General features: G+C 41.2%; 2 protein-coding genes across 15 annotated transcripts in view; both read left to right on the forward strand.

The window, feature by feature from the left end:
* LOC108258372 (caskin-1) overlaps window positions 1-19,718 on the forward strand; it is an 88,011-nt gene that overhangs the window by 64,793 nt on the left and 3,500 nt on the right. For 10 of the 13 annotated variants that reach the window (XM_053676153.1, XM_053676150.1, XM_053676152.1 and 7 more), the window contains 4 exons: window positions 1,151-1,352; window positions 1,563-2,139; window positions 2,352-3,096; window positions 3,211-3,859. The exons of 1 other annotated variant lie outside the window; for it this stretch is intronic. In XM_053676153.1, coding sequence (XP_053532128.1) covers window positions 1,737-2,139; window positions 2,352-3,096; window positions 3,211-3,307 — 1,245 coding nt within the window. In that variant the 5' untranslated portion in view covers window positions 1,151-1,352; window positions 1,563-1,736 and the 3' untranslated portion in view covers window positions 3,308-3,859. Of the gene's footprint in view, window positions 1-61; window positions 526-1,150; window positions 1,353-1,562; window positions 2,140-2,351; window positions 3,097-3,210; window positions 3,860-19,718 lie in introns of those variants that run through there. 2 more of the 13 variants (XM_053676160.1, XM_053676161.1) reach the window with 2 other exon arrangements.
* Window positions 7,800-17,810, forward strand: LOC108258403 (interferon-induced protein 44-like). 2 transcript variants are annotated; one of them, XM_053676205.1, is made up of 7 exons: window positions 7,800-8,054; window positions 9,017-9,050; window positions 15,856-16,054; window positions 16,278-16,427; window positions 16,631-16,802; window positions 17,134-17,234; window positions 17,457-17,810. In XM_053676205.1, exons 1-7 carry the CDS (start codon window positions 8,018-8,020, stop codon window positions 17,616-17,618), a joined length of 855 nt encoding a protein of 284 aa, XP_053532180.1. In that variant the 5' UTR covers window positions 7,800-8,017; the 3' UTR covers window positions 17,619-17,810. The 2 variants fall into 2 exon arrangements, with proteins under 2 accessions (XP_053532180.1, XP_053532181.1); XM_053676206.1 differs by lacking the exons at window positions 7,800-8,054; window positions 9,017-9,050 and adding an exon at window positions 14,545-15,420.

The raw sequence follows: 19,718 nt of genomic DNA on the forward strand, positions 1-19,718 counted from the left end.
TGTGTGATGTACATCTAGACAATCTGATAACAAACTACACACAACATTTATGTTGAGAAAATTCAGCTTTCTCTTTGTTCCCAAATAACATTGGTCCAGATCCATAGTTTACATCATCTGCTCACACGTATTTAATCTGTATTACAAGTACTGAACAAGTTAGAGGAGGAGAACGTGTAGCTTTACTGTTCATTGGAACTTTATTGTTTATTTGGATCTGTCTTGTTTCATGTTCATGTTCATATTCATATTCAGACTCTCCTAGGAGAGTCTGGCATCTGACATAACATATGAATGTAGGAACATGGATTTTCACCATGCGCTCCACCGGCACACTAGTTGAAAAGAAAATCAAACATATTAAAAGTTCAAAGGTCAGGCAGTGCCGGAGTAAGCAAAATAAAAGCAAATCACCTATTTAGATTATATCTATGATTAAGTTCACTTTCAGTTAAGAAATGAAGCTTATGTTAAGGTTATTCTTCCACAGATGTCTTCAGAAGAAATTGATGACCGATTCCCTAGGTATTGTGTCTCAATTTAAAATAAACACTCACATGCAGATACAGAAGGTATGATATTGTATAGGAAAGAAAATCATGATTACATTTCTGCTTATTCGTGTAAACGTCAACTGCATTGTGTAATCGAATTTCATGTATTGATACTTTTTTTTTTTTTAAATCATTTGTCATTCACACTTATAGCCTTCTAGCTCCATTGTAGTCAGTTTGCTCTTTGAGCAGAATTAGCAGCCTTTGGACTGTGGATAGTTCTATGAGAGATAAAAGTAGTAGACGCAGAGTGTTTCTTTTTTGTCTATATTGCTCATTTCGTTCAGTGCTTTAATGTCTATAAATCCTGCAGAGATCGTAGGTATGAGATTTGTATTGTAAACTACACCGGATTTTAGTTACTATTGTTCTACAACTTCAAGTTAGTCATTTCTCCTGGTTTAAAAGGCTGTATTCTACTGGAGAAAATCTAACTGGAGCAACGTCATTTTAAAATGATTGCCAACTTAACAACTTGTGTTCAGAATTATGGTAATTAAGTACACAACACTTAAATTCCTGTTAAATAATGTGGAAATTATTGGTTGGATGTGTACGGAAATTCATTATTAATCATTTACTTTTTTTTTCACCAGCCTTACGTATGTATAGGGCGGGATCAACCAAGATGAGCCTTGTGATTTGTTTCTAAGCGTGACGTACCGAGAACGCCGCCATAGCGACTGTGGTCCTGCTTCTGAATCAGGGGTTTTAGGAAGTGTTCGAAACATCGCTGCCATTCTAGAAATGTCCACATTAGGAGGCAGAGCCAAAGGAGCTAGCAGGAATTACTTACAGGTAACACTGTTTTTATGAAATCAAACAACAGCATATCCATTATATGTAATGAATATGAAAACGTTATTCAGAATGAAGAAAAATATGAATAGGAGGCACACTGGTCGGTTTAGGTTTGTTTTAATGTTTAAGTTCCTGACGCATTCCCTCATCTTTTTGTTAACATATGGTTTATAGGGATAATAAGTAAGTATTTGCTCTGTTCTCCAGGCGAGCCCGGACATCCTCAGATGAAACCATGACTCTCTGAGTTCAGACGAAGAGATCCAGAGTCGCCATCACACCATCAGCGGCCCCTTAACTGACTACGAGATCCCCATTGCACAGCAAGAGGGCACAGAACAAGGCGAAGTTACCAAATCTCTGCGAATTACTGATGAACCAATGGAAACACTCCCTGAGAGACCAACCCCAGAGCCCCGCCCCCGCTCCATGCTCACTCAAGAAGAGTGGTCACGTGTGGATGCCACGGCAACCTTGAGGAGGCCCCGCACACCTCACGACTCGAGCAGCGAGAGGGTCCAGCTCAATGAGACCAGCACTGTGAGACGACGGCCAAAAGTAATAGCACCCACTCAGAGGGATGATGCGACAGATGCTGCTATTCGTGTAAGACCTGTATCAGAGGTGGAACATGTATATCGGGAAAGTGATATGAGCGAGGATTTCCGGCGAGCGCTGAAGCCTCCAGTTTCCCCCAAACCATCTCTGGGCCTCAGGAAGCCTGAGCCTCCCACCCCAACCAGGAGAGTCCCACTTCCAGGACCGGAGAACCAACACAGCACAGGTATTGCTAAATTAACATGGATAATAATTCCTGAGAAATTGCTAAACTAGCCTTAAGGACATGCTGAAAGAGCAGAAATTACGTCTCATTATGTGAATTTTTTTCATTCCTAGTCTTTAAAATATTTTGTCGGGTTTATGATTCTTTCGAATTAGATTATATACCTTGTGTATATATTCATAATTTTTTCTCTGATGGTTTTGACTCTTTAGTGGAGGGCAAAAGAGTTCCACCGCCTGTGTCTCCAAAGCCACGCCCTCCTCCTACACTTCCTAAACCAATCAAAATGAAGCCCTTACCAACACACACACTTACCCCACCCAGTGACCTAAACACACACCCACACTCCTCTACCATTCTCCCCGAGCAAGTGGATCATCCTATACTCAGTCCATCAACCCCGACCCCCAAACCAGCAGAATCTCACACTTTGTCCCCACGACCTTTGACATCTCCCGCTCAGAGCCCCCAAACCCCCCAAACTCCTTCTACCCCTGGGTGCGGATCTGCCCCAGTCAAACCCCCGAGATCTTCCATGGCAGGGCTGTCAGTGGATATTCCCAGCCCTTTTGAGGCAGAGCCACGAGAGGTGGAAAAACACAACGAGGATGACGAGCAAAAGAGACAAAGGAAAGAGATAGCAGTGATTAAGGGGCAAGAGATGGGAACTTCCAGCGAGGTCACAAAGCTGACAGAGGGATCAGAGCAGGTGCTGATGAGGCGGAGGAAAGTGGGTGTGGCCAGACAGATGCAGATCGAAGGAGACATCGAAAGCACAACAGAACATGGCGTTGTAACTGCAGATGAAATTCGACAGAGGGCGCCAAATGTCAGCGGAATGGATGAAGGCAGAATTCATGGAGAAGATGAAATAAACCAGCTAAGGCTGGACGAGACCAGTGCCTCCTTAGCTGCAGCACTGGAGGTTGTAGAGGAAAGGATCATGACCGAAGACAAGTATTTTTTAATTCATCATTAAATATTACAATTAATAAATATTAGTTGATACTAATTAAAATGAATAAATATTTTCAAATCCCACCTTGTTTTTTTCTTTCTCTTGTGTTCCAGTTCTGCAACGGAGAATAAAAGCACAGTCAACATTCTTGATGATATTGGAAGCATGTTCGATGACCTCGCTGACCAGTTGGATGCCATGCTGGATTAAAAAAGAAAAAGAAAAAAAAAGCACAAAATAAATCGTAAACAGAAAAGCACAGCATCGTCTTCATCTGAGCGCCTGATCTGTTTAAAGCCACGCTTCAATGAATAAACGAATAAACACTGATTAGTTGATCTTATCAAGGATTTTTTTTAAAAAAAGGACCTACTGGAAGGCAGAGATCTTGGGTTTAAAATGTTAAATCCATGAAACATCGACATCAACATCGTTTGGTGAAGGTTTTGGAGCCAGGATGTACGGACTGTTCTCATGCTGCTTCCAGAGATAAGCACAATTAAATGCTAACAAACTATTTAAACATTGTTAAGGTCAAGAAATGCTAGCAATGTGTCAGAGTGTGTGTGTGTGTGTGTGTGTGTGTGTGTGTGTGTTTCTATGTGTGTACTATGTTTGGGCTTTCCTTCACTGGCGATCGACATTTGTGTATTCATTTTTCAATAATAATTGGAATCACCATTTTTGAGCTTTAATGTTGAGTTGGATACCCAGCTACGACGTTTTCAAAGGGGAACACAGGACAAAATTTTGGAGGGAAAACCCCCCCTGATTGATATGTTAAGGAATACGCTAAAAGTCGAGAAACATTGCTAGCTAGCTATAAGAAAAACAAAAACAAAAGTAGGACAAGCTATTTAATGGGTTCCCCTTTGAATCCATATTTAAAGCAAAAAAAAAAAAGCTGAAATATTGTGACCCTTATGTTGTCACCGTAGTTGTTCGTGCGTGTTTGTGTACTTCATCGACGAATCCCGATTTTCAGCCAATAGAGTGGTGTAAACTATAATTTATCATTTATAAATGCTGCGTGATGTAGTGTAAATGTGACATATAGATTACAGCGTAGGATTTGGAATGCAACAAGAGCCCCTCCAGTCCCATTTAATGTGAACAAGAATTACGGGCCGTATTCAGAGTCCAGAATTCATGCAGGGAAAGTTACTCCTATTCAGAGTCGAGTTATGACTTGCTCTGTGTGTGCCATTCAGATTATTCGAATCCCCTGTGTGTCGTTAATGCCTTTGAGGTTGCCAGGTTTTTCTTGAGCAGAGACGTTTTTCAGTTGCATCTAGACCACCACCTTTAAACCTATAAAATAAAAAAAACCTCTGCACTCTTGTTTCAGCAGCTTATAGAATAGCACTTGATCCAGTGCATGCTATTATTTAGCATTTTATTTTTAAATTGTGCGCCGACAGTTCATTGTGTGCACAACTTAACGAGATACTAAATCGAGCTCATGAAATGTGTCCTCATGCGGGAAACAATCGCAAACCTGTGTTTTAGGCTCCTCTCCATGTGCATAACTCTTGTGTAACTTCCAAGTAGCCTGCGATTCTCTCTGAACGAGCAATTTCAACACTCTGAATACAGCCCTCTGTGTGTTTGGGGTGTGTGTGTTTTCGGGGTTGGGTGTGTGTGTTTAAGATGCAAAATGAGATGATGTTTTTATGATTTTATGTTTCGCATATGCATTGGCCCATTGGAGAGAGCTTGCAGTCAAGACAATAGTGGCCAAAAGAACATCATTTAGTGTATATGTTATATAATTGCAGAGCAATATTTCTATCAACTCTCCATGTTGGTAACTTTTAGTTTTATGACAATCCTTTATCATGTTTGATTAATTCTGCTGAAGGTGGACATTTAGAGAGTTAAACCTTATATCCTGTAAACAAACAAACAAACAAAAAAACTAACAAAAGTCTATGTAATTATTCGAGTTATTTTGTGTACATGCTCAACTGGCTAATGTGTTTGAACCTGGTGAAATGATCCTTGGAGATCCTCTTCCATGTAAAGCATATTGAGAGTATGTGGAAGTACGATAAATAAACTTTATGAATAACGGACACAAAGCGCATTCATTTATTTATTTATGCATTCATGTTAAATCAGGTCAGAGTCATGGTGGAATGCACCCTGGTCGATAAGAAATAACATTTGTTAATCAATTGTCTCCACACTATCACAGTCGCACCAAACATCTGCAGTCATTCCTCAGACATAACATCCTTCTCTCTTTTAAAAGATCTCCTTTCCAACCCCTGTGCACATCGTCAGCACGTCCGATTACGGCAGAGCGATCTGTGAGAGCGGAAAAGGGAGAGAGTGAGAGAACACACATGCACAGTACGTCTTCTGACGTAACACCCCATCCATAAAAGTCAAATTCATTTTGATTACATTACTCATCTACTCAGCATGAGCTCGAGAGAGTGCATCTGATAAGATATTTTCTGTAGCCAGTATTCTGTATTTTCTGTTTTGTTTTGGTTATTTCCTAAATGTCTCAACTATTCTCATTTCCCTCTTTGATTTCATTCAGTGCATTAGTGCCTATGGAATGGGCAGCTTGCACATCTGGAAAGGCACCAACAGTGCTGAAAGGTATATACAGGTTTTAGAGCAACATCTGCTTCCGTCCAGATTCCATCCCATCTTTTCATCTGAAAGACTCCGCCTCTCTAAGATGCTCTTTTTATACCCAATCATCTCACTGACCTGATCCCAATTAACCTCCAGCTGTTTCTTTTTTAGTAACACTTACTTTTCCAGCCGTTTGTTGCCCCGTCCCAACTTTTTTGAGACGTGTTGTGGCCATCAAATTCAAAATTACGTTCTTTTTTATTTCTTAAAATGGTACATTTGCTCAGTTTAAACAGTTGATATATTTTCTATGTTCTATTGTGAATAAAATATGGGTTTATGAGATTTGCAAATCGCTGTATTCTGTTTTTATTTACACTTTACACAGTGTCCCAAGTTTTTTATTTGGAATTGGGGTTGTATATTTGTTTTCCTTTTTTTCTCTTAAAACAATTCTGCATGTCAAATGATTTTCATATGTTGCAGTTTCACAACGAAGGTGAGAAAAAGTTCTGATCTCATTTCGTTTGTTGTTTACATCTGTTACAAAAAATAGTTACAGGGCACTGTGGCGCGGCTTCTAAGTGGTCACATGACTTTGTTTTGGTTCGTTCACTTCCCGGTTGAGTATTGGGTTATGTTTGAGTGTAAAAAAGAGTGGGCCAAAATTTCTCCAAAATGATAAAAGAGACTGATAAACTCCTACAAAAAATGTTTACCTCAAGATAAACGTGCTTCTACATGTTACTGAATAATAGGGTGTATTTTCACCCCACCTGCTTGTTGAAGGTTGGCTGCTTTTGTTGAGAAAATGACTACACATTGAAATCTGTTGTATACTTTTCTTTTGTCACCTGAAGGTACAGGTTTATAGAAAGTTTATAGAAGTTGGTGAGGACCACAATTGTTATTTCGGCCCTGATAAATAAAAACATCATTTTCTCTGCATGACAGGTATCCCTCAAGTGCTGATCTTGACACATATTGATGAGTGCTGTCCACTGGTTAAGCAAAACTTGAGAAAAGTCTACTTCAGCAAGAAAATTAAGGAAAAGGTTGGTCATATAATACTTTCTGCTTTATTACATAAGTGGGGTTTTTTAAAATGTTGAATCCCCTTGGGCGGTAACTGTTTCATCCAAAACGTTGATCATCATTACCCAGTTTTCAAGTTGTACCTGTATGCAAAGTACAGAGACCTCAAGGCTTGATTTAAATGATAACATGTAATCCTTTTCCCTTCCTTTTATTTTGCTTTTTCCCCCCATCTGGCTGGTATCCCTCGAAAGGTTGTCCTGACAGATGTTGATTCAGCGTGCTTATTAGTTAGCAATGATATAAGGACCATCTACAAAAGCAGGCGTGTTAAGGAAAGGCAAGTCCAAAGAAAAGATATTTTTGCACATGTGCACAACAGCTGGTCAGTGTGGGAAACATCTTTGAAGCATATACATATACCTGACAACATTAATCAACAACAATAGCATTAAAAAATGTTTATGTATGTATATTACAATCTTGTAGAGATATTTCCAAAATATCCCCACAAGCTGCAGATTAAGCTGACTCAAACTTAATCGAACTATTCACCACAACCGACAAATACTGTATCTAGCCATTTTATCTTTTAATATTATAAGTGTAAAAATTAATCGTTTAATTTAATCTAGTAAATATGAAAAAAAAAATTGCTAGTCAGAATCCAAATTAAGGACATCATGTGAGAGCCTGTTCAATCTGGTTCCTCTCAATTGTTTCTTGCTGATGTCGTCTCAGGAGGTTTTTCCTTGCCACACTCGCCTCTGGAATTGCTCACTAAGGAATCGACTTAAACTTGAATTTAAATGTAAAGTTCAAAGCCAGATCTCTGTAAAGTTGCTTTGTGACAACGCCCATGACTCTTCAGATAATCTTCAAAGTTGTGCACTGCTGAATTTGAAGGAGATGGACTCTTTAATCAGCATTGTGTGAGAAATAGAGTACTTCAGGAAAATAATAAAATAAGTGTGTATATATGTGTGTGTGACAGAGAGGGAAGGAGGGAGGGAGGGAAGGAGGGAGGGAGGGACTGGTTACCAAGTGAAAGCACAGAATGATTCCGTATTTTGTGTAACAGTTATACTGAGCTCAGACTTGGTAGGTACTATTTGACCACTTTTGCTCTAGCAGGGAGAATAATCTCTTTGATCTTTGATTAAGAAGACATGTTTTAGTTTAGACTGGGTATCAGCCTTGTGATCCATTACTCCATGCTGGATTTATTAAAATTGTGTTGATGTTCTTTACCCTGTGAGGAAGATCAGCTTCAGAGGAGGAAAATCTAACAAAATGGGTGGAAAGAAATCAACACCAAAGCCTCCAGAAGGTCAGATCACTTTGCTGGAACCATTCAACAGCTGTTATACAGGATGTTCTAAAAGTCTCCATAATTAACACTTTTAAGCAAAGTGTAACTTTACCTGCAAAACATCCTCTACATGATCGATATTTCTTGTAAACACACACAGAGTCGTCTCTTCCGCTGTACTCGCATATACAGACGCAACCTTCCTGTTCCAGGCACCATAAGTGCATTCTTTTGTCAGGTGATCTTAAAGTCTATCTCAAGGAAGAAAAACAACCTATAACTAAGATATTTTGCTAAAAATTTTCATTTCCCCTATGTATGATGACGTTTGAGACACCCTGGTTTACTGTATATTTGTGTGCAGTCTTGCTAAAACATAACACTAGGGGTTGCATAGTGATACCTCTGTAAATCTGTATCGCCATCAGTTTAGCACTGCAGAAATTCCAGATGTGGGCGAATCCTACCACTGCATCACCAAAAAACTCGAAAACACTTGCAAAGATCTTCAGGACTGCAGGGAAAGAAGGGATTTTTAATTTACAAATGATAGTAATGAAAGTAAATAAAAACTCCTTAACCGGTACAGTTCTTCAATAGAGTTCATACATGGTCTTAACCAGACCAAGGCCTTGTGGACCTTTTTGTTAATCTTTCTAGGTGATATGACCGAGTAAGCGTGTTGCTTCCAAATTAGTGAGCTATTGACATGTTATAGTTGACAAGTTTTGTTTGGCTCTGCCTGTAATATTTCCTAATGAATTTAGTTGGTTTGATTTCCCAAACTAAAAACGTATAAATAGGCTACAAGTCTAGCTAGAAGTATAAACCACTGCGAGTAAGGTCATTAATAACGTGTTGATGAACATGATATTTCTCTGTTCCGTGAACTTCATACTTGATGTTTTTAGGAGATGGGAGGAAACCCATCAAGACACAGGGAGAACGTTTGAAGTTCTGAATGATTTTTTTATTTACAGACTTTGATAAACCATGGAGAAACGTGGACTGGGAGTAAGTAATTGATTTCTTTGTGTTTTGTTTAGTTTAAATCGGGCTTTATGTTTAATGAATCTACACAAAATAGGCCAGAATTCTGAAGTGGAGGAAAAATCTGTATAGTTACAGAAAAAAAAAAGTTGTGATTGCATACAGTACATCATCCTTCTTGGTGTAAACCCCTAAATTAGTTAATGTCAGAAGTTACATAATTGATTTAATGGAGTTGACCTGTGTGCAATTTAAATGTCATGTGATCTCAATATAAATTTGTTCCTGGGAGGCCCAGAGTTTATTATAGAACAAACCATCATGAAGATGGATTTCAGATTCCCCCTAAAAGAGATTCTTACTTGCTATATAATCCCACTTACATGCTTGCCTTATGGTCTTTAGCTTATGCTCAGTAATGAGTACTCCTTCTTACCTTATCAGGTGGAGTTCGGGACCTCTGGGCTTAGAGCCTTCTGTTTAGGAAGCCGGTCTTGTGGAGCAGGAAGAAAATAATAAAAGAAATTTAAATTCGCCTTTGAGTCAATCAGGAGTTGTTGCTAGTTATTTGAAGTATATTCGAATCACCTACGATGAGGCTTCGGTTTACTGGTTCAAAATAACAATATTTAACATAAGCGTCTCATCACTGGGATGATGGTGCGTACAGAAGAGTCTCATCACTCGGATGATAATTGAAAATACTTACATTTACGTAAGTATATACGAACATACAGACAGATTTACAGAAGCATCTCATCACTGGGATGATGGATGCATAAGTTAAGCACACAAAGACAGACATGACCGGTTTACAGCCCCGGGGGGTTTTGAGTGGCACAAGTGCAAAAACACGGCATAAATCTTCACCATGCAAATTCTTGGCAAAAATCTCACAACTTCCATTTGGCTATATACAGTATCTCTCAAAAATGAGTACACCCCTCACATTTTTGTACATATTTGATTATATCTTTTCATGTGACGACACTGAAGAAATGACAGTTTGCTACAATGTAAAGTAGTGAGTGTACAGCTTAATACGTTTGTTTCCATGCCTTGATTCATGTTCTCGTTTCATGCCACGATTCCAGTTTCTCGTTTTCCTGTGAAGACCGCGTTTTCTTTGGTTATTGAGTTACGTGTATAATAAAGACTCGCTCATGCACTTACTTCCTGACTCCCAAGTCCAGTGTCGTTACACTTGTGTAACAGTGTAAATTTGCTGTCCCCTCAAAATAACTCACACAGCCATTAATGTCTAAACCGCTGGCAACAAAAGTGAATACACCCCTAAGTGAAAATGTCCAAATTGGGCCCAATTATTATTTGTTCTTGTGATTTTTGATTGTCGTGTGTGTGTGTGTGTGACCCTCAGCTTGTTTATGATTTTTGAGATGAGCTTTGGCTTTGTTAAGTCTCTCTCTTATTATTTTTTAATTATCATTTTTCTGCAAGTGTGCGTTCCCTTTCAAAGGGAACTTCGACGTTGCATTTAGCATAACAGTATGGGAAAGCCTTGTGCGCGTGACCGGTATCTGAAGCTTGTGTAAATTCATGCCTCTACTTATAGGCCTGCCATGATCAGGTGATGTGGCAATTAAGCGCGTCGCATGATATATATATGGCACCTGTGAACCACGCCGCCAGCCTTATTATCTTCAGCGAGACTGCATGTCTGTTGTTTGTGTGACAAAAATGCTTCATTTCTACTTGATATTTTCTCAAAAATCTCTGAACTTTTCTATCCCTTTTTTAAAGGAAAAGAGAGGTAAGTAATGAGCGAGAATGAGTTCAAGAAGTGTGTAACGTGCTCCTGTTTCAACACGGGGAAAAGTGCACACTTTCTGGGTGAAGTGTTTAGGTGTAGTATGCGATGGCGGCCTCGAGAAGCTGTGCATGGTGACGCTACATTAAGCAGCTCGACTCGCGCTCTTCTCGAAAAAAACGGAAGCTGAAGCGAGTTGGGTTTCAGAGCCTCGCGGATCTGGGCCGGCTGCTGCCGAGGCAGTCAGCTGTCTCAGGTTCGGGGGATCTCTTGGATCCGGAAGAGGAGCCGGAGACGAGCGTTGCTCTATCTTTTGCTCTGTCTTCCGGGTTCGGCTCTCCGCTGGATTTTGGAGTTTGCGTCACGACTACTCCTCCCGCTATAGAAAGCCAAAAGGGTAATAATTCCTCCCTTACTCCAAGGACTTAGAAGGATGTGTTTAAAAACTGAGAGCAGCATATAAAGAGCTGCTTGAAGTGATTACCTAGTGAAAGTAAATCCCGCACACTGAAGAAACTCCCCTGTCTTCCCGAAATTATGACAAAATCTCAGGCTTCTGGGGGAAAACCACGCATAAGCCATATTCATAACCCCACGATGTTGGATTATTCGGCCATTGTGGGAATGAACGGCATGGCTATTTAGCTATGCCCAAGGTGGAGGAGGTGCTTGTTAGCTACCTCTCTCCACCGACGGAGAGTAATTACGGGGGCCGGTTTGCATCCAAGGTGGCATTGGTAGGCAAGCCTATGCAATAGTAGTCTTGCTTGTGGGTCAAGACAATGACCCTGCAGACAATGACAGGGTTGCAGGCCTACCAAGCAGACCTGCTGAGTGAGCTCGACAGATGGCGTGTTGTCTCAAGCTCACCCGGGCGTCCACGAGTGGAGCCTGGGCTAGCATTAGTGTGAGGGAGACCCAGAAGGCGAGTATGGTAGCCCACCAACCCCCACAGACATCCAGGGGAACCGGGCGGCCACAGTCGCGGTCTGCTGTTAGGCCTGATCTGAGAATGGTCATAAAGGCCAAGCAGGCAAAGAAGAGCGGCCCTGAGGGGCCGTGGAGGGATGTATCTGAGGACATGAGGTTGTTAGGACAGGTAGCCCCCAGTGCTACTGTAGGGCCTCCCTTACTCAAGGCGGTCCCCAAGTTTTCTGTGTTCTCTGGTCAGCGAGCTGTCACAGGGCAACGAAAATCTGATGGTTCCCTCCAATAGAATGTGGAATAGCTAACGTCACTAAAAGACCATTGGGCAGCATGCAAGCTACTGCCAAATATGTCTCCATGGGTTCTGCCTACCATAGAAAGGGTTACCGGGTCCAGTTATAGCTCCCCCCCCCCCCCCCCCGCCCCGTTCACAGGTGTGCTCACCACAGCAGTCAGCACAGACCAGAGCCCGACGTTAGCGCGGGAAGTAAGCTCCCTTTTGGACAATGGGGCAATAGAACATGTACCCCGTTCACTCGGGGAGAGAGGTTTACAGCCTTTATTTACACATAGGAATATCGCTAGCTTTATCCCCTCACACCTTCACAAAGTGCATGGATGTCACACTGGCTCCTTTAGGACTCCAGGGCATCTGTGTACCAAACTACCTGGACGACTGGTTAATTCTAGCACGATCCAGGGAGCTGGCAGTTCAACATCGAGATGTTGTTCTCGCCCACATGAAGAGCTTGGGGCTCAGGTTGAATCTCAGAAAAGTATGCTTTCCCCAGTGCAGTGGACAACTTTTCTAGGGGTTATAGGATTCTACTACGACGAGGGCGTTTCTATCCCCAACAGGCGTAGTGTCAATCCTATCAACACTGAGCAAGATAAAGCTGGATCTTGGGAGACTCTTGGGGTGGAGTCCACACATGTGGCCTAGGTCACATCTGTATGCTGCTCCCCCCATCGCTCTGCTCCCACAAGCTCTAGCGAGAGTTCGCCAAGACAGTCTGCTAGTAGCACCCTTTTGGCAACTCAAACATGGCTCTGAGGGATAATATCCCTGCGAAATGGCACTCCTTGGGAGATTCCCATCCGCAGGGATCCACTGTAGACCCAGTGAACTGCGCAATAGCTACAGTCCTGGAGCTCCTACAAGAACATTTCTCAGCGGGGTGGGCTCCTTCTACAATCAGTGTTATGTGGCCGCCATTTCGGCCAGCCACGCCCCTCTTGAGGGAGCCTCTGTGGGGCAACATCCTCTAACTTCGAGGTTCATGCGTGGTGTCAGACGGCTGAGGCCCATCTGCAGGCCGCACATACCTTCCTGGGACCTTCTGTGGTCCTGGAAGGTCTGTCGGGTGCCCCATTCGAGCCCCTAGAGTGGATCTACTGTCTCAAGCCGGAGGGCTGATTTATCACCCTCGGCCAGAACTCGGCAACTGTGGGTCTGGCCCCTGAGGGGCACCAGCTCATAGATTCTGGTCTCACAACTGAGATTGTAGAAGCCATGTTAAATGCTAGAGCACCATCCACAAGGAAATTGTATGCGCTCAAGTGGTGCCTTTTTGTCTGGTGGTGTGAGGAACATCACCTAGACCCAGTGAACTGCACAATAGCTACAGTCCTGGAGTTCTTACAAGAACGTTTTTCAGCAGGTTGGCTCTTTCTACAATCGGGGTTACGTGGCCACCATTTCGGCCAGCCATGCCCCTGTTGATGGAGCCTGTGTGGGGCAACATCCTCTAACTTCGAGGTTCATGCGTGGTGTCAGACGGCTGAGGCTCATCTGCAGGCCATGCATACCTTCCTGGGACCTTGCTGTGATCTTGGAAGGTCTGTCAGGGGCCCCATTTGAGCCCTTAGAGTCAGCCTCTGAGAAGCTTCTGACTCTAAAGTTAGCTCTTTTACTGGCCCTGACATCTCTCAAGCGAGTGGGAGGTCTACAAGCTCTCTCTGTTGCCCCTCCCTGCCTTGACTTTATCCCTGGATAAGCCAAGTCCTTCCTGTATCCTAGGCCGGATTATATTCCTAAAGTGCCTACATTGGCTGCCCACCCTGTGGTGTTGCAGGCTTTCTGCCCTCCTCTGTTCCTCACACTGGAACAAGAGAGGATGCACCTGCCGTGTCCAGTAAGGGCTCTCTGTACTTACGTCCACCGCTCCAACCAGTGGTGTAAGTCGGAGCGGCTACTAGTCTGCTTTGGCAGCGACAGGAAAAGTGATGCTGTGTCAAAGCAGCGCATCTCTACTTGGATAGTGGAAGCAATCTCTATTGCTTACGACACATGGTCTTGCCATGCCTCTGGGCATAAGAGCTCATTCCACTAGGGTGGTTGCCTCCTCGAAGGCTTTGTCCAAAGGGGTATCCTTGCAGGATGTGTGTGCGGCTGCAGGGTGGTCTACGCCTCACACAGTCATTCGTTATTACAACCTGGATATTCATTCCACCCCGGGCTCGAGTGTCTTGCAGTGACCCTCGGGCTTGGGTATTTTTGAACAGGCCGTACCCTCGGTATGACTGAGTGGGTATTCCCGTTCCCATACTATTATGCTAAATGCAACGTCGAAGTTCCCTTTGAAAGGGAACGTCGGGGTTACGCATGTAACCCTGTTCCCTGAGAAGGGAACAAGACGTTGCATAGCACTGTCATACCGGGGCAGGCCTGTGAATTGCGTCTTCGCTTCAGATAATACAGGTTGGCAGCGTGGTTCACAGGTGCCATATATATATCATGTGACACGCTTAATTGCCACGTCACCTGATCATGGCAGGTCTATAAGTAGAGGCATGATTTTACACAAGCTTCAGATACCGGTCAAGCGCACAAGGCGTTCCCATACTGTTATGCTAAATGCAACGTCTCGTTCCCTTCTCAGGGAACAGGGTTACATGCGTAACCCTGACGTTTTGTTTTTAAACCCTGAACTGACATTGACATGCTGTTTCTTGGAAATACAGACATACAGATAAAAGATTCATTTTAAAGAAGGAAATCAACTTAAAGATGCTGAAATATTTTGTAAACACAGTATGGTTCATCAGCTACATTAGTCATTTAAAAATACATGTTTACGTATGTATATCACATTTTTGGAGAAATATTCCCACAAACTGCAGATTAAGATGACTCCAACTTAATCTAACTATTCACCACAACCAAGAAATACTGTAGCTCGCCATTTTATCTTGTAATATTATAAGTGAAAAAAATCATCATTTAATTTACACTAGTAAATATACCATTTTTTTTGCTAGTCAGAATCCAAATTAAGGACATCATGTGAGGAGTGTACTCACTTTTGTGAGATACTGTGTACTCTCTCATCTGTGCAACCTGAGCTCAGTTTGTACAGGAAGCAAGCATACAGCCGTTATACAGGAAGTGATCTCCTAAAGTGGGTATGAGAGCTAAGTCACTCATTCAGCAGTCATGTTATTCAGAGCCTAAATGGTATATTTAAATAGAGTGTATGTTTCTTTCTCTTCTTACATTATATAACACATCTAACACGTTTTAATATTCGCATCTGTTCGTGCATCCATTTACTGGATTCAATCTCACTGTCCAGTTGTTGGGGAGATTTCCAAGAGAGCCGAGGCCCATATCGGGAATGTTCGTGTAGCTCAGCTCTTGGACTCCCGGTAGAGTGTAGGATGCTTTTGGGCAGGTTCTCAGATGGTGCTGCTTTTTCTGTGAGCTCTTTTTCTTCTTTTTCTCTCTCTCTTTTTCTGCTTTCTTGTTCCATACCTCTATGTATGATTAATGCATTTTAGATTATACAGCATAATTAAACCCCATACATGATACTTAACAAGCAAGGATTTGTACAACAAAATCATTCATTCAATCTTTTCTTGTGCCCTTATGGTGACCTTAGGGAATAGCAATTATCATGTTCAATTATTTCAATATTCTTGTACGAATCCCTGATTGGCCTCGAGTTCCTCAGTTACTCATTGCAGAGACTGCAATACAAAGACCAAAAAAAATCTTATTACGTAGGAAATATTTTAATTCCATTGTGGTACAGCAAGAACTTAATCAGAAATATAGCTATTAGTATATGGCCTTGCAACGTCATGCTAAGTTCCTATTTTCATAAATGTATTATTTCTTTCTTTCGCTAGTGGGAGAGATCAACTTGAGGCGGATCTGAGAGAACTTACAATCCATCATGCAGAGATCACCCATCTCAGAATCCTTGTTCACGGAGCGGTTGGTGCTGGAAAATCCAGCTTCATCAACTCAGCTAACAGTGTCTTTCAGCACCGTGTAACGGACAGAGCCGGAGAAGCAGCGAGTGCAAGCAAAAGTTATACGAAACAAGTAAATTCGGTTTTCAGTTATAGACGATTCAGTTTAGTTTTCAGAACTAAATTTGTCATCAGTTTATCATAGTGAATTTTCTTCACGTGTACCTATGTTATGGATAATATATTAATAAATGCATTACATTTATATAACATATAATAAATTAAAGGTAGATAAGGTTATAATCAAGACTGAGAGAAAATTGTGTTAAAATATTGTATTGGTTTTGTCTTTGCAGTACAAAAGCTACAGAATCTGGGATGAAAATGACAGCACCTTACCATTTATCTTCAATGATATCATGGGGCTACAAGATACCAGGACATCTGGAATCCACACCGGTGACATCATTAATGCTATGCTGGGCCACGTGAGAGAGAACTGTAAGGTATGGTTAATATGTTATTTAATACAAATACACATTTCATACATACACACTTCCTGCCTGTCCAAATATATTTCTGCCTTTCCAATTATATTCCTGCATGCCCAATATAAATTCCTACCTATATTATTTATTCCTGCTTGTCCAAGTATATTCATGACTGTCAAAGAATATTGTGTAATAAAAAATAATTGTGTATTTTTCAGTTTAATCCTGAGTGTCCTTTACAAGATGGTGCTCCATGGTACGTTAACGCCCCCACTCTGAATGATAAAGTTCACTGTCTGGTGAGCGTTGTATCAGCACAAACTGTCCCTGTCATGTATGACGCTGTCAACGATAGCATTAAGAATGTCCGGGAACAGGCCAGGGACTTTGGTGAGTAACACGAGTAAAAGTCTCAGCTTTACTATTAATCATTGCTATCCATTGTCTTTTACACGAGGCAAGTAAAGAATAGTTTTTCATAAACAAGACGTAAAGATAAATCTAATGTAAATATAAGATCTCAGTTTTTAAGGTAAAAATCAAAGTGAAGGGGAAAACTTAAGGAAATTTACTTTAAAGTTTGTATGAGCATATGTGACTAAGCAAAATAAAAACATGCAGGAGTCACCCAATGTCTCCTCATTGGTTTGTATAATCAAGAATATAATATTCAGCATTAATCCTTGGTAGCTGTAAGAAAATCATTCTCTCTGCATGACAGGTATCCCTCAAGTCCTGATCTTGACACATATTGATGAGTGCTGTCCACTGGTTAAGGAAAACTTGAAAAAAGTCTACTTCAGCAAGAAAATTAAGGAAAAGGTTGGTCATATAATACTTCCTGCTTTATTACATAAGTTGGTTTTTTAACTGTCGAATCCCCTTGGGCGGTAACGGTTTAATCCACAACGTTGTAAGATCATCATTACCCAGTTTTCACGTTGTGCCTATGGGCAGAGTTTCGCTACAGACCTCAAGGCTTAAATGATAAAATGTAATCCTTTTGTCCTTGGTCTTCTTTACCCCCCCCCCCCCCCCATTCAGATGTACGAATGCCGCGACAGAGTGGGAATCCCGATGAACTGCATCTTTCCTGTGAAAAACTACCATGAAGAGTCAGACACCAATAATGACACTGACGTCCTGGTTCTGTTGGCCCTGAGGAAAATCCTAAACTCTGCTAATGATTATGTGAGAGAGCTGTAACTCTCGCCCCTCTTTCAGCTTGTAGACTGGTCCAAATAAAAGTTGAACAATACTATATGTTTAGTAAATCATGTAACCTTAGTAATGCTTAGTTGAATTTGAAAAATGTGGTCGTCCTCACATATAAATAAACATGATTTCCTGTTAAACCTGTTACAAATTAAAATAAAGTGTTTGTGTGTGTGTCTTTAAGTCTCTCTTATTATTTTTTTAATTATCATTTTTCTGCAAGTGTGCGTTTTGTTTTAAACCCTGAACTGACATCGTCACAATGTTTCTTGGCAATACAGATAAAAGATTCATTTTAAAGAAAGAAATCAACTTGAATATTCTGAAATATTTTGTAAACACAGTATGGTTCATCAGCCACGTATTAGTCATTCAAAAATACATGTTTACGTATGTATATCACATTTTTGGAGATTTATTCCCAAAAGCTTCAGATTAAGCTGGCTCCAATTTAAACTAACTATTCACCACACACGACAAATACTGTATCTAGCCATTTTATCTTGTAATATTATAAGTGTAAAAATTCATAGTTTAATTTAAACTAGTAAATATACCGTTTTTCTGCTAGTCAGAATCCGAATTAAGGACATCATGTGAGGGGTGTACTCACTTTTGTGAGATACTGTGTACTCTCTCATCTGTGCAACCCGAGCTCAGTTTGTACAGGAAGCAAGCATACAGCCGTTATACAGGAAGTGATCTCCTAAAATGGGTATGAGAGCTAAGTCACTCATTCAGCAGTCATGTTATTCATGTGAGAGCCTTTTCAATCTGGTTCTTCTCGAAGGTTTCTTCCTGATGTCGTCTCAGGGGGTTTTCCTTGCCACTTTCACCTCTGAAATTGCTCGCTAAGGGATTGATTTAAAACTTGAATTTAAATGTAAAGTTCAAAGCCAGATCTCTGTAAAGTTGCTTTGTGACAACGCCCATGACTCTTCAGGTAATCTTCAAGGTTGTGCATTGTTGAATTCAAGGGCGTAATTCATTGGGGGTGTCTAACCCATCCTATATTTAGAACATAGTTTTAAGATTACATTTACAGTTTGCATTCACGTGATTTCTGAGTGATAGAAGCTCCCACAGCATGGGGAAATTGCAGGGTGCTGTGGACATCCTGTCTCCATTTCTTACAGACTGAGCTGCTAAAATATATCAATGAACTTGCGTTGAGTATGGGTGCAACCAAGTGTACAATTTTCCTTAACAAACGGAAATATATTAAAAAGTAATAGACAGCAATAAATAGAATAGATGAAGAAAAGACAGATCCGTTGGCAGGGTACATTAAAGGGGGACATATAGAAAATATTTTGTACTGTATATTTTTTTGGGGGGCAGATTGATTTTTCCTCAACATTGGGAGGAAACGAACCCCCCGCCACAAAGAATGTGTGGTTATGCCCAAGGCTGAATTTGAAGGAGATCGACTATTTAATCAGCATTGTGTGAGGAATAGAGTACCTCAGGAAAATAATAAGCTAAGTGGGTATGTGTGTGTGTGTGTTTGTGCGAGAGAGAGAGAGAGAGAGAGAGTCAGGGCTGGTTACCAAGTGAAAGTGAAAGCACAGAATGATTCCCTACTTTGTGTAATGGTTATACTGAGCTCAGACTTGGTAAGTACCATTTTGACCACTTTTGCTCTTTGATTAAGAAGAAGACATGTTTTAGGTTAGACTGGGTATCAGCCTTGTGATCCATTACACCATGCTGGATTTATTAAAATTGTGTTGATGTACTTTAGCCTGTGAGGAAGATCAGCTTCAGAGGAAGAAAATCGAACAAAATGGGTGGAGAGAATTCAACACCGACGCCTCCAGAAGGTCAGATCACTTTGCTGGAACCATTCAACAGCTGTTCTACAGGATGTTCTAAAAGTCTCCATAATTAACACTTTTAAGCAAAGTGTAACTTTATCTGCAAAACATCCTCTACATGATCGATATTTCTTGTAAACACACACAGAGTCGTCTCTTCCGCTTGTGACGAGCTTGTTCTAACACATCTGGAGTTATTTATGTAATCGCATATCCATTCTCAACCTTCCTGATCCAGGCACGAGGATGGTTTCAATACGTTCTTCTTTTGTCA

Source organism: Ictalurus punctatus, chromosome 26 (assembly GCF_001660625.3).
Source record: "Ictalurus punctatus breed USDA103 chromosome 26, Coco_2.0, whole genome shotgun sequence".
NCBI classification, from domain to species: Eukaryota; Metazoa; Chordata; class Actinopteri; order Siluriformes; family Ictaluridae; genus Ictalurus; species Ictalurus punctatus.